The 13253-nt window shown below is 48.0% G+C and overlaps 1 protein-coding gene and 1 long non-coding RNA gene across 3 annotated transcripts; one reads left to right on the top strand and one right to left on the bottom strand.

Moving 5' to 3' along the window:
• Positions 1-84: 84 nt before the first annotated feature.
• LOC109323481 lies at positions 85-8928 on the top strand. The gene is made up of 2 exons (XR_002104678.1): positions 85-568; positions 7021-8928. It is a non-coding gene; the product is annotated as an uncharacterized LOC109323481 (long non-coding RNA).
• On the bottom strand, positions 4747-12936 carry LOC109323479 (acyl-coenzyme A amino acid N-acyltransferase 1-like). 2 transcript variants are annotated; one of them, XM_019555068.1, is made up of 4 exons: positions 12796-12936; positions 9005-9482; positions 6418-6620; positions 4747-5505 (listed from the first exon to the last, which is right to left on the bottom strand). In XM_019555068.1, exons 2-4 carry the CDS (start codon positions 9465-9467, stop codon positions 4909-4911), a joined length of 1263 nt encoding a protein of 420 aa, XP_019410613.1. In that variant the 5' UTR covers positions 9468-9482; positions 12796-12936; the 3' UTR covers positions 4747-4908. The 2 variants fall into 2 exon arrangements, with proteins under 2 accessions (XP_019410613.1, XP_019410614.1); XM_019555069.1 differs by lacking the exon at positions 12796-12936 and adding an exon at positions 11480-11581.
• Between the last annotated feature and the right edge of the window lie 317 nt (positions 12937-13253).

The raw sequence follows: 13253 nt of genomic DNA on the forward strand, positions 1-13253 counted from the left end.
CAAGGCCAGAGTCATGAACAGAATCTGGAAGGCAACAGACCCCTGCCCCTTCCCAGCCCTGAAGGGCAGGATGAGGTGGACAGTTCTCAGTCCTGAGGCCAGACTCTCAGGAAACAGTTTTGACAGGGGAGAAGAGCTGATCCTTCTTCCCAGAGGACTGTCTTCTGCATACCACAGGTGCTTAAGGCTGTTTCTCTTCTGAATCCAGCCTCTCCATATAGTGTGCTAACCTCTAACAGGTACTGGAGCCTCTCTAAGCTGAAGAGAGACTCCAGCAGGCACCTCAGAGGGGGAGGAGGTGTATTGTGGCTGCTCTTCCCGAAAGGGGAGAGAAGGCAGGGTCAGTGTCAAGGTAAGTGGGGCTACACCTGCCACAGGGTGGCTGGAAGGTGCTCTGGGGAGCCCTGGTGAGATCCCAGGCACACTTCCTGGCCTCTCACATTCACATTTCTCAGCAGACATTCTCCCAGTCTCAGCAACGGCTGACAGCTGGCTCTTCAAGCCAAGTGCTTTGCCTCTCTCTGCACAGGACCTGGTTCACAGCAGAACGTGAAAGAGCCAAGCTGTGGTAGGTAGAGTCCAGACACAAAAGCATGGGAGGAAGGGGGAGAATACCCTGCACTCTTATTTGCCCTGGTCTGCTCCCACCTCCAGCCATCCCACCCCTAGCCGGCTTCTTCAGCTTCTCAAGAGAGCAGGGTCCAAAGTGATTCCTGCTCCTCTGACTGATGAGGGCAAGTTGGGAACACTTGCATCCATCTGGAGGCTCCAGTACAGGGATGGCCCATGGGCTGGATCTGGTCAGCCGGGGACTCCATTACCCAGACACCCCTACCCTCATGGCTTGGGCTGGTTTCCATGGAGACCCCAGCCACACCTGTGTGGGGAAGCTCAGACTGGGCTTGCCATGGAGACCAGTCTCAGATGCACCAGTAGCACGTGCAGGGGGCTGCTCCTAAGCTGCTGGGATCTTGTGATGGGGGCAGCTTACTCCAGAGCCAGGGCAGAGCCACAATCTGCAGCCTGCACGCTCTGGGCAAAGGATCACAGCTCTGCCCCAGCTTCTTGCAGTGGTGACAGCCTGGTCTGGACCCGGGTCAGAGCTGTGATCCCTTGCTTGTGCACCCCTGCCTGGAGTGTGCAGGCTGCAGATCGTGGCTCTGCCCTGGCTCTGGAGCAGGCTGCCCCCATCACAAGATCCCAGCAGCTCCAGAGCAGCCCCAGCCCTGCTCTGCTGTGCGCGCTACCAGCATGTCTAAGACTGTAGCAACCCCAACCTGAGCTTTCCTGCTCAGGTGCGGCTGGGGTCTCCATGGAGACTGGCTCAAGCCATGAGGGCAGGGGCTGCTGGGAAATGGAGTCTGGCTGCTGGCCAGTTGGGCCATTTTGCCCACCCCTGCTCCAGTGGATCCTAATGCCCATCTGGAAGGTGATCTGGAGGGCAGTTTGAAGGAGAAAACTCCAGCCCAGGTTTCATCCTGAGACTTCTACCTTCCTCTTGTGGCTCAGAGGGAGATCTCAAAGTAGGACAGCTTTACCCAGCTGTCCCGGGACGCACTGTAAGAATGAATACTCACTGGCAGCTTGGAATGCAGCGCACGAGGGGCAGAAGGCAGAGCCTATGCAGCTCATCAGCCGCCTGTTTATTCAGCTGTGGCTGGCTGGTGATGTCAGCGACAAACACTGGCCGGCAAAGATAAAAGATGGCGCATGCTGCGGAGCCGGTGGGGACTCAGGGGACAGAACTGTGTACAAAACCCACAGCAGAGGTGAACCAGTCCACGGGACCAGGGGAACAGGAACAGCTGGGACAAAGGCAAGGAGGAAGAGAAGGATCATCTTGATGCCACCGCAGACGGAATGACAGAGGGACGCCAGGAACACCTCTTAAAGACAGCAGTGGAACTTCCTGGGAGGACGGAGCAAACAGCATGTGGGATTGTGGGAATGGGGGGGACACTGGAAGAAGTCCGCCCCGGGAGAGGACTACACGGGAACCCTGGAAGGGTCACTGGTGGGGCGAGCATTGCTGCTGGACCTGGAGGTGCCTTGGAGTAGGCAGGGAACCTGACTGCCTAAGGGGATAAGGCAGGCAGTGTCCCCTTTGAGACCCAGGAAGGTAGAAGTGTAGTTAAAGGGGCAGGGAGCCCAGTTTTGTGTTGGAGCATTTTCTTTCTTTCTTCTTTGATTTGTTCCCCCCCAAGCTCCAGGGGAATCTGAAGGAAGTGGGCCCGTGTATGAAATAAATAGTGCCGGAGACCTGGGGTGGACCAGTCTTAAGGGGGGGGTCCCAGGGGTAAGACGTCGACCATTCGGACACCGCTCCACAGGAGGCATGAGGCCAGGGTGTAGGGGTGGCGGAGCCCCGTGAGTAGCCGCCGGGAGGAACCACAGGTCTATGAGCACGCCCAAGGAACGGCCCCTGACACTGAGGTCCAACGAGTCATGGCAGGCAAGCATGGGGTCAAAGACTCGGGTGAAAGACACCAGCTCAGGCGGAGGCATGAGCCCGCGAGGTGTGTAACATCAATTACCCGAGCAAGAGCGTCATGAGAGCGACTGGTCGAGACCCAGCGGTTACACCGGCCTATTCCAAAAAGGATCAGCTGGAACAAAAGAAACCCATACACACAAAATGGGCAAGAACTAAATCTGGACATAAACATGCATATTTTGTAGCAGACCCAGGATGAAAGAACCTCATAACAGCTAGCTATACTCCAAGGTAGGTACAGGCAGTAGAGGCCAGGAGGAACTAAGACCACTGCACAAAGTTGGAAGTGTGTACAGTTCTGCTCAGCAGTGTTGAAAAGACAAGGACCTGACATTGTGTTTTCCATTCTCAGCTCAGGACATGAAGGTAGCTCTCATGTAGTGGAAGGTGTTGGTAATGCCAAGTTGCAGGGATTTTGCTTATTGATACTTGGGGCAAGGAAGGAATTTTTTCTCCTTCTGAAATAGAACCGATTTCCAGGGGTTTTTCCTTTCTCTTGAAGCATTGGCATGTCATTAGAACAACGCTGTATGCTCTCTGGGCACTATGGATTAGAATACATTGCTGATCCAAGGTTAGTTTTTGGGTGAGAGGGAGACGATTAGCTGGCTAAGAAGCTAGCCACCATGCCCAAGGTCTGCCATCATGAAGGGTGTGTGTGGAGAGAAGCCAAATTGCCTTAGCCCCTCCTGTCTGTCTGTCTCCTCAGGCCCTCTATATGCTCACCAACTTGGTAGGGGCTACTAAAAGTCACTGCCTCCCTGCTCCAGTGACTGAGATGCTGAGCTCCAGGCATACTGCATGGCCACAACAACTGGACTGAGCCAAGCCATGCAGGGATCTCAAAAAGAACTGGAGGCTGCCTCAGACAGATGACACTCAAGGATGGCCTTTGGCAGGGATAGAAACAGAGATGGGAAAGGAGGAGGTGATCTTTTTGTAGTTATTGTTGTTTGTGTTTTGAATGCTCTGTTTCTTTGGCAAGGGACAGTAGGTGGATACATGGATTTGGGGATGTTCATGTACCCCTATGAGCATGAGAGATACAGATGTGGGACAGATAGGGAAGGAGGGGCTGGGTTTGACCCAGGTACATGTGTGTAGGTAGGAGTGGAAGGTAATAAGAGGTTGGTAGTGGAAAATTGTTTTCTTTTGTGGCTTAGGTAAATGTGGGTTGAGAAGGGAGGGTGGGTGGATGGCGGGGAAGTCATCATTGCCAGGGATATGGCAGGTTGGGGTGGCTTGATTTTGAATTTGCGGGGAGTGAGGGCTTAATTTTGTTGCATCTTCTTACGTTGCTGTGCTATTGTGTTTCTATGATATTTTGACTCTTATGGGAAGATGCCCTAAGCCTTTTTTTGGAAAGGCAGACAACTGGGAGAAGTAGTGAGTACTTCCAAGGCCATCCCAGACCTCATCTAGCACTCTCCTAGCAAGACTTGGCCTTTTAACTTTCAGCTTGTGCAGTGTTCATTTCAAAAAGGGTTTGTTATGGATGCAAGAAGGATATGAGCCACTGTTGAACACAAGTCCAGTTAATCAAGAAGAGGGAGAAAACCCATGAGTGTTAAACTGTGTTGAACAAATGGTTTCTCCATTAGGTATTCCTAGTGTTCCGCATTCTCAGTTTTTACCAATTTTCACTGATAAATTCCCTGATTTTTTAAGTCATTCAGTTTTTACTGATTTACACTCATTTTTCAGTTCAAATCCCTGTTAACTGGCACGAGTAGAGAATGGCCCTTTCCCCACTTATGCCAGTTAACAGGGAATTGAACTGAAAAATGGGTGGTGCTGGTAAGCGAAATGCAGCTGTGCCAGTTATCTGAGGCACAAGTTTCCAGTTGGACGGGGTGGGGGGTGATGGCAGTCACATGCAGAGGGTGCGGTAGTGGCTGAGTGGGAGCTGGAGCCACTGCCTGGGGATGTGTGGCTCCTGGCTCTGACCCCGGACAGAGCAGGACAGGCTGTGGGAATCACTCCTGGAGCTCCCAGGGCAGGCAGGTCCAAGCTGCACCCCTGGCTCTCTGTTACACATACCCCTTTTCTAATAGGTCTGGAGCCTTGAAAAACTTTTGTAAAGGACCGAAAACTAGTTGAACCTCTGGACTTTTATTAAAGTCCAAAATGTGGTGAGAGTGGAAAGATTCCTATACACACATCTGCCTCTCTATTAGATGCAATCAGCCTTGCTAAGGTTTTTTCAGTCCCTCCCGACATTAGCCACCACCCTGTAAAATAAGATATAAGTGTGAAGGGCCTGGAAATACCTTTATTTGACCCCTGTTGTAGTGAATCTCCATTTCAATGAGATTTTCAATGAACTCCCAGCTGGCAGCACATTTCTAGTATTTATTAATTGGGTGCCTGGAAGTGATGGGCACAGATATTCCTTGGTCCATGCCTCCCAGTATTCAGAGCTTGCTGCTTACACCTGGGTGAAGGTGCTGCCAAAGGAATTTCTGGATCTCCTTCCAAGAATGCTCCTGTGCTGCAACATGGGACTGGGCTTCTCCTCCCCATACGACAACACAGGCAAACATGGAGACCCATGAGTGGTAGCAGAATGGTGACCCTGGGGGCTCAATCAGGTGTCCAGCACCTGGATAACAAAGCATGCTGTAGTTCTTCTTCCCATGCCTCCTCATTCTCTCCATTGCTTCCTCAGCAAACGCTTTGCTGTTGTAGTTCCTATCATTTTCTCCCACAATGAAGAGGATGGTGGCTTCAGCTTTTTCTACAGGTAGGATGCTCCCCTGACTTGTCTCTGTGCGTATGACCTCAACTATGTCATAGATGTCCAGCTGTCCCAGGGACCTATACCGTAAGTGCTCCATTTTGTAAGGGATTGGATTGATGTGTAGATTCCGGTAGCAAAGTGACGTCGCATTGAGGGCACTGGTCCCATTAATGCAAACTACAGCTTTGATCTTGGGAAGGAATGATGCCATGGCCAATGCAATCTCAGCACCTTTGCATAGTGAGACCAAGCCAATCCCTGTTCCTCCCACCTGGAAACACAGCAGAGAGAAATGGGTTGAGCATGACATGAATGCACAGTCTGTCAGAGAATTCATTCTCCCTGCCAAGAATCTGAATATGGGATTCAAGTGGTGTACCAATGACAGTCTCTCTCCCTAAACATGTATATAGTGTGACAATAAGCCAGGTACCTGTATCTTTACTTGCAAAATTAATGTAAAGTAGATAAGCATCTGATAGTCTAGGCTGGAAAGAAGAGGTATGTACCCCTGAATTATGCAATGCATAATCAAGATTGCACCTACAGGGTGGGCAGGTCATTGGGTATGTGTAGTGGCCAGTTTTTACATGTGTATCTGAGGCATTCATGCAGTCAACATAGGTTCATGCAATTATGAGTATTATTCACAAGCATCCACATTTCAAAACATACCTTCAGAACACTGAATTTACTCCATTCACGTGACTGTCATAGTTACACTGGAACTTAATTCCCTGCCCCGTCCCCTCTCACTTCCCCCCCAGACACTCACACATCTACTGCAAATGTGCCACACAGGCTTTGATGACTGGCTTGACCTATTTCTTTATTTGTTCACAAGTTCTAATCTGTATTGCTGGAAGAGTCAAATCATGAGCTCTGTAGACTTTTTATCAGCTCTTAACAGGCAGTGCTGTGTGGAGTATAGAATACAGTCATCTCTGGAGAAGGTCATAGAGAAGATGGCATCTCTCAAAGATCAAACTCAGCAGAAGGAGAACAAAGGGCTGTACACAGCCCTTGCCCTTCTAGGTATAGGTGTGGACCAGCTTGTTGCTGACTGCAGGGAATGCGTGAAGGTCCATATAGTTACCACAATCTTCCAAGGCCTGTTGGCTGTGTCCAGCAGTGGTTGGGCTAGGGGGAAACGAGGGTAAGCTTATCTGTGAATCGAATGTACCTTGGGGTGTCTCAAGAGGATGTTGACAGCTTCCTCAAAGTATTCCAGATCCACCTCAATTAGTATCTCAGGCAGGTCTTCATAACCAAAGTACGCCAGGGCAAGTGCAGCGAAACCACGACTGGCGAGAAGACTGGCTCGAAATTCAATAAGTCCACGCACGCCGCCAAACAGGTCAATCAGCCCTGGGAAAGGACCTTCTCCTAAGGAGATGAACAAGAAACCAGGGAAGCAAAAAATGAATGATTCTGGCTAAGTTGAGGGTCCTTCCTAATACCTTACAGCTCCATAGGCAGGGGCAGATCAGGGGGTGGGCAAGTGCAGTGGTACAGTTGCAGTCCTCTTTGATTCTTGATCTACCCAAACTTTAAAACCAGCTGCCTGGCAGCGGCAGCAGCATTTGTATTCAGGCAGGAGTGAGGGAGTCACCTGACTTCATGGCTCATTATAATCTACCTGATTCCTTCTTAATTCTTCATTCCACAGGTGTTAATGACCTCTCACCTTTTTAATGGTTTGGATTCTCTACTAATCAATGCACCCTTTCTTCTGTAATTTTGCTGTCTGCTAGCTGCTCTTGGTAATGTTGTTTCTATTTTTCAGGCCTGCAGACTTTTTCTAACTCTAGCTAAAAATATTAACTCTGGTGTGGAAAATATTAACTTGGATGAACATTAACTCAGGTGAGGGGAAAAAGCTTCAGTGAAGCACTAGATGCACTGTCAAGATCCTCAAGAAGCCTAGATTTTTTTTATGAATGGGAAAGAGAGATTACATTTAATTCTAATGACTACCAAAGTAATGAAACAACACCTTTTGATTATTTGTTGCCTAGTTTGTTGTGGGCTTTATCCATAATATGTGAAATAGCAGATTAATGCACATTCCAATAAAGTTAAATTTGTTTGATTTTAAACCAAATAATATAGCCATTGGCTCCTAGAATACTAGTAAAGTTTCCAGTTTGTTTTTTTTTAACTGGAGAAAAATGTATTGTTACATGTGATAATGCACCATGTCATCTGCACCCCTCTTTTCAAAATCCTAGATTTGTTCATATCCACAGGACTCTACATTTTCTGTTTTTACACCATGCAGCCGGTTCCCAAGACCGGAGCAAAGTTGTTGTATCTGCCTGAAACAGTATCAGGCAAGTCACCTAGAAAACCCAGGATAAACCCCAGTCTGCTATTGTGAAGCGGAACCCAGCCCAGTTGAAATTTAATTCCACGTTACACATTCATTCAGTGGCTCCATCATGATCCAAATGAGGATCTTCAGGGTTAGAGCATGGCAATGTGCATGACTGAATTTCCAAACAGTTTCTTTAATTAAACAGTGAAACTGTAGTCTAAGAGATTCTCTGTTTGTCCACAGATAAAGTGCAGTGAATGGAGTCTGTGCTACCATCTGGTCATCTTTGGTTTTTCAAATGCTGTTTTTTCCTGCATCTGCTGACCTTGGCCAATAAGCACTCCAAACTTCATCCCGTTTCCCTATTTACATCACTTGCTTTAATCCACCTCCAATCACATAATCCCATCTTCCAAAGTGCCTTTATGTCTAAAGCAACACAAGTTGAGTAGTCAGTAAGAAAGTCTTATACTTGGCTCCCTGGATGGCTCTTCAGCCATGGACAAACAGGAACTCCTACCCTATCATAAAACTTCATAACTTCTAATGTCTTACAGACCCTCCTGCCTTGAAACCCAAAAGCGTGCTGCTCTACACCACCACTTTCATCCTGGTGCTTCACAATGCTAAAACATGCACTTGCACACACACACTTATCTACGTCACTGTATTCAAACTGTTATACTCTTTGTATGGAAAAACCACCAACAGTTTCATGGCTGTTTGCAGATAGAGAGCTTGTAACTACAATGCGCAAGCTATTCTCAGTTTGTAACAACCTCAGAAATATAAAATAGAGAAAGAGGCACAGGACAGAAGGGAGAACATATCCAGTTCTCCAGTGTAATCCAGTTATATAGAATTGAAATGAGATAAAAGAGGGCAATTGAGTAAAAACAGCAAGGAAAGTCTGTGAGGAGTTTCTCGGGGTTTTGAATAAATAGACCCTGATCTGTATATGTTTGCAGTCCTGGCACGTGTGCATGAGTCTGTGTTGCTTTTATCATAGCTTCTGGAGTTTACTGGCAGGTTAATTTGTGAGCACTGAGAACTTTATGCAAACACTGGCTGATATTATCCAAAAGGAATTTTGAGAACATCAACAGAAGCACTCTCAGTGGAAACTGACTCCTGAAAGACACACTTATCTAGTGTGCTGTTATTCGGTCAAGGAACAACACGACCCCATGAGACCCATGACTCTAGTGACAACTGGTCAACATAGATCAGGTTTGGAACATTCACAGGAAGCTGCTTGTGGTCAATCTGCTCTTTAGGAGTCCATTGGAGGAGCCATTTGGCAAATAACTTAGCATAACAACCACACTGGAGAAGCTTGTGATCAGGGGGCAGACCATTCCTGAATAAATAAATAAAGAATCACTGCTGGTGGAATAAATCACTACATAAGGCAGGGTCACCAAGCTCTAGAATTGAGATGGAGGTCTTTCACCTGGTGGAAGGAAGAGGGCCCCACGCACTCTGCCGTCCCTGATCAGGATTCGTTGGACTCCTGGTGCCACGTGCCATCTTTCCACAGTCTGGCTTGTCACAGGCTGATCATGGGGTGTGGAAACCAAGTGGAATGACCTGAACAAATCCAGGCGCACGTGGAATGGACTCTGCATCACATCTCGTTTCACCAACCTGTGAAACAGCTTTTCTGGTTTCAAGAACTGGAAGAGACCCATGGGGTACACACCAACATAATCTCCTCCAAGGGCAGCTGTGTGTTCCAGGTCGACCTCACCAGCCTCATCAGACCTGTAGAAAGCTCTGGACTGGAAAAGCTCCCCCTTATCGTCTGTCAAAGAGGCTTGGAGGGTCACCAGCTCAGAGGAAGCCAAGCCAGAGACATGGATTTTCACTGGTTCATCAACAAGGGATGTCCTTGGGGTGACTGTGAGCTTGGCCATTGCCAAAGCAGAGCTCTAGTAGGAATAACAAAGAGAGAGGAGACGGAGAAAGTGAAACTGGGAACACTAAACAATTGAACTGCAATGTACTGAACTGCGAGACGGTGAGACAAGTGCCTTAGGTCAGATGATCCAGTCCTCCACCTGGTAAAAGGTGGTAGAATTGCCACACCCTGTTGCACAGTAAACTCACAAGTATGTTCCTATCATAGGATGGTGCTGGCCAACTTTTTTGACAGGTGTACCACAAAATTAGCACCAGTTGTGGACACCGCACTTTAGGAGGGATGTGGACAGCATCGAGGGTCCAGAGGAGGGCCATTTGTATGATCAGGGGGCAGCAGGGCAGGCCCTACAAGGAGACGCTACAAGACCTGAACCTGGTCAGCCTCCACAAGAGGAGGCTGAGAGGGGATCTGGTGGCTGTCTATAAACTGGCCAAGAAAGACCAGCAGGCAATAGGAGAGTCCCTGTTCCCCCAAGCACTACTGGGAGTAACAAGGAATAACGGCCATAAGTTGATGGAGAGTAGATTCAGACTAGATATCAGGAGGCGCTACTTCACTGTCAGGGCAGCTAGGATCTGGAACCAACTTCCAAGAGAAGTGGTGCAGGCTCCTGCCCTGGGGGTCTTTAAGAGGGGGCTAGATGAACACCATTCTGGGGTCATTTGACCCCAGCACTCTTTCCTGCCTTGGGCAGGAAGTCGGACTAGATGATCTAATAGGTCCTGTCCAACTCTAATATCTATGAGTCTATGAGCAGCCAACATAGAGGCAGCATTGAATCAGAGGCCTAATGGGAAGCAGCAGCTTGGAGAAACTCATGACAAATCGCAGCACAGATGACTGTGGGGGTTGGGGATTTCTGCAGGCAAGGGGGAATATTTCCTGATAGCACCGTGGGCTCATCTGCCAATTCCCTCCTTGGAAAGTTTTTACTGACACTACTATGTAACAGGAGAGCCCCTGGAGTTGTAAGTGCTAAATTTCCCCATGGCTTAGAGCAAAAGTGATTGAGAGTTTACTGAGTAGGGCTAACTGTACCTCCTTCAATAGCGCTGCACCTAAACCATTCAGGGACTGGTGCTCTATCAACAGCTTTTACTCACAAAGTCAGAGCTCCTATTTGGGCTCTTTCACAACTGAAAGTTAACTCCTAACTGGCACCTTTGTTTTTATTAACTATTTGTATTATTCATCAACAGACCCACTAAGGCAGGATGCAGATATAAAAGGGAGCTCCTGGGGCAAAAAGCTCCCATCACATCTTCCTTCCAAGGCCCCCTTTACAAACATTCATGCATTCAGCCTTGGCACTCCTGTGACAGACAGTGCTATCACTAGGGGACTGTTTATGCTATTGCAGGAGGCACTGGTGCACCAGGGGCACTTTGATGTTCCTTACATCCTCCAGACCAACTCACAGGGGATGCACTAAAGCCTGCAAGCGCTAACTGCAACCTGTTATTTTTTTCTTAAGTTCCAACTGCACATTTAGGGCCAGCATTAGCATTTCTAGTTCAATGTGCAGTGCACAAAGAATAGAAAACTTACATGACTCAACCAAAGCCATGCTGCAGAACCAGGGTTAACACCAAGCTGCTCCTACCTTAATATCCATGCTGAATCCTAGATAAGCCAGGAGTTTCCTGTGTACTGAACCTTGGAAAAATGGCACAAAGCCAGAGGGACGGTTCTTAAATATATATGGGGAAGGGATAGGGTCACAGGCCAACAGGCTAAGGGGATTGGGAAAAACACGGGTGAGCAAACATTGATGTACATGTGCTCCGAATATACATAACAAAAAATATACATAACAGGCAATAGCAATTACTTAGTAATAAAACCCTTCAAGGACAGATAGCCAGATAACAAATAGAGACATTAACAATGTGGTGCAATACACTGAAGAAACCTTAAGCCCTCCCTTAACTCCGGGTGGGGGGTTGAGGTACGGGAGCTCTCAAATCAGTCATTAGTCTGACAAAACTGTCAGTTGCTGTGTACCCGATCTTCCCGTCTGAGCCCTGCTGTAGCTCCTGAGTCTCAGCGTGCAGTCTTGCTGGCTGCTGCTTCTCTCTCTCTCCCACTCTTTCCTCTCTGAGCTGTTTCTCTACTTCCCCTTCTACTTCCTTCCTCTTTCCCCCAGCAGCCTGCTGGGAATGGTAGTTCCTGCCACCATGTTCTCATGCATTACACCCCTTTTGGCAACCCAGACTGACTGCTGCTGCCCAAAGCCAGCATTGGGCTTTTTTATAGAACATGCTTTGTCACACTGATACACCCATGGTCCCACGGGATGCATCTGATTCATGGCTAGGGACAGAAATTGCACATCAACTGGTGTGATTGGAAACCGGTTCAAATCTGTAACACAACAGAAGTTCAGTGCACATAAACCACTTGCAAAATGGCCACAACTGGTTTAAGATAAATGTGGATGGATGTACTATCAGACTGAACTAATTGAGGTTAAACTGGTTAATTGAACTTCTGTCCCAGAACCCCTCCACATTCAAGTTAACTCAGTCCCCCAGCATCCCAGGATGCTTTGCACCTCCCTCACAAACCCCTCCTCCTCGCAGGGTGGGCAGGCAAGCCTTGGCCCAAACTGTCTGCTCTAGCTGAGCAGGGAAGTGTGCTCTAGCACCCCCCAGCATCTGGCCTGGCATTTCTAGAATCAAAAGTGAATGCCTGTTCACTTGCTTATTGGTTCAATCTACGCAGCATAGACTAAACTGTGAAGATTGAATCAATTCAGCCTTGGACTTTTTGACTGTATGTACTTGGCCCATTTGATCACACAAATCCATCCATGGATCATGCACATGCATATATACACACTCCAGAACAAGACAGGTTCCCATGTCCCTTCTCTCTTTCTAATCACAGTGTGTTCCTAGCACCTTTCACCCCCTTCCTCTTCTGCCCTTAGAGACAGCAGAGGAGCACTGGCCCTCTGCCAAGAAAGGGACAAGTTTCTAAATTTGACATGGAACCAGAGGTGAAGCTAGCATTGATTTCATCACGTTTTGGTTCCTGGGCACCTTAGAAAATCCCATTCAGAAAACTTCTTGACCATTAGACCCCTGAAAGCCTCTCGCAAATCTGACCCTCCACACCCTGCTGCAGCAGACCTGGCATCCAGTTCTCACCTTTGCCCTCCACACTTCACAAACAACTCTGACTCCTGTGTTCAAAACCTCTAAGTCTGATTTGGTTTAATTACGAGTTAAAGCAACTCCTCCCCACAGCATCCCCTGTAAAGCTGTAGTCATGGCAGGCTAGGGGTAGCTCTGCAGCGTCTGGAACACCCTACATACCTGAGGACTCCCTATTTCTCTGAAACCAAAGAGGGTTGTAAGGCTGCTTCTGAGCCAAAGGGAGAAAGGCTGTTGGGACTAGCAGACAAACTCCTCCTATTTGTCCAACCTTTCAATCTTCTCCCTCCCCTTTCCCATAGTCCAATTCCCTCCCTGCCCTCACTTAAACAGGAGAAAAGCAGGAAGCAATAGGGCAAGTAGCGAAAAGAGGAGGGTTTCAGCACAGGGAGGACAAAGTAACTCTTTCCTTGCAGAGTAGATGCGTGTAGTAATTTTACAGAGAAAAAGACTAAGTTTGAGTTAATGGTCCTGAGATAGTGTTTCAAAGATCAGCAGCGTTACAATCCCCTACAATTCTGCCAGGGTTGGGAAGCAGAGGAGAGAGAGGGTGAATTTGGAGGACAAAACACAGTGATCTATTTAAGCAGTTAAAGAACAATCTGCCAGGTTACAGATTG

The sequence above is a fragment of the Crocodylus porosus genome, unplaced genomic scaffold, assembly GCF_001723895.1.
Source record: "Crocodylus porosus isolate Cpor-Errol unplaced genomic scaffold, CroPor_comp1, whole genome shotgun sequence".
NCBI lineage: Eukaryota > Metazoa > Chordata > Crocodylia > Crocodylidae > Crocodylus > Crocodylus porosus.

Excerpts from the sequence above, each read along its gene's own strand:
- LOC109323479 (XM_019555068.1), bottom strand. The coding sequence starts at position 9,467 with ATGGCCAAGCTCACAGTCACCCCAAGGACATCCCTTGTTGATGAACCA. Across the intron at positions 6,621-9,004 it reads GGCCCTCTTCCTTCCACCAG|GAGAAGGTCCTTTCCCAGGG; the intron begins GTGAAAGACCTC and ends TCATCTCCTTAG. Across the intron at positions 5,506-6,417 it reads TCCTCTTGAGACACCCCAAG|GTGGGAGGAACAGGGATTGG; the intron begins GTACATTCGATT and ends CTGTGTTTCCAG.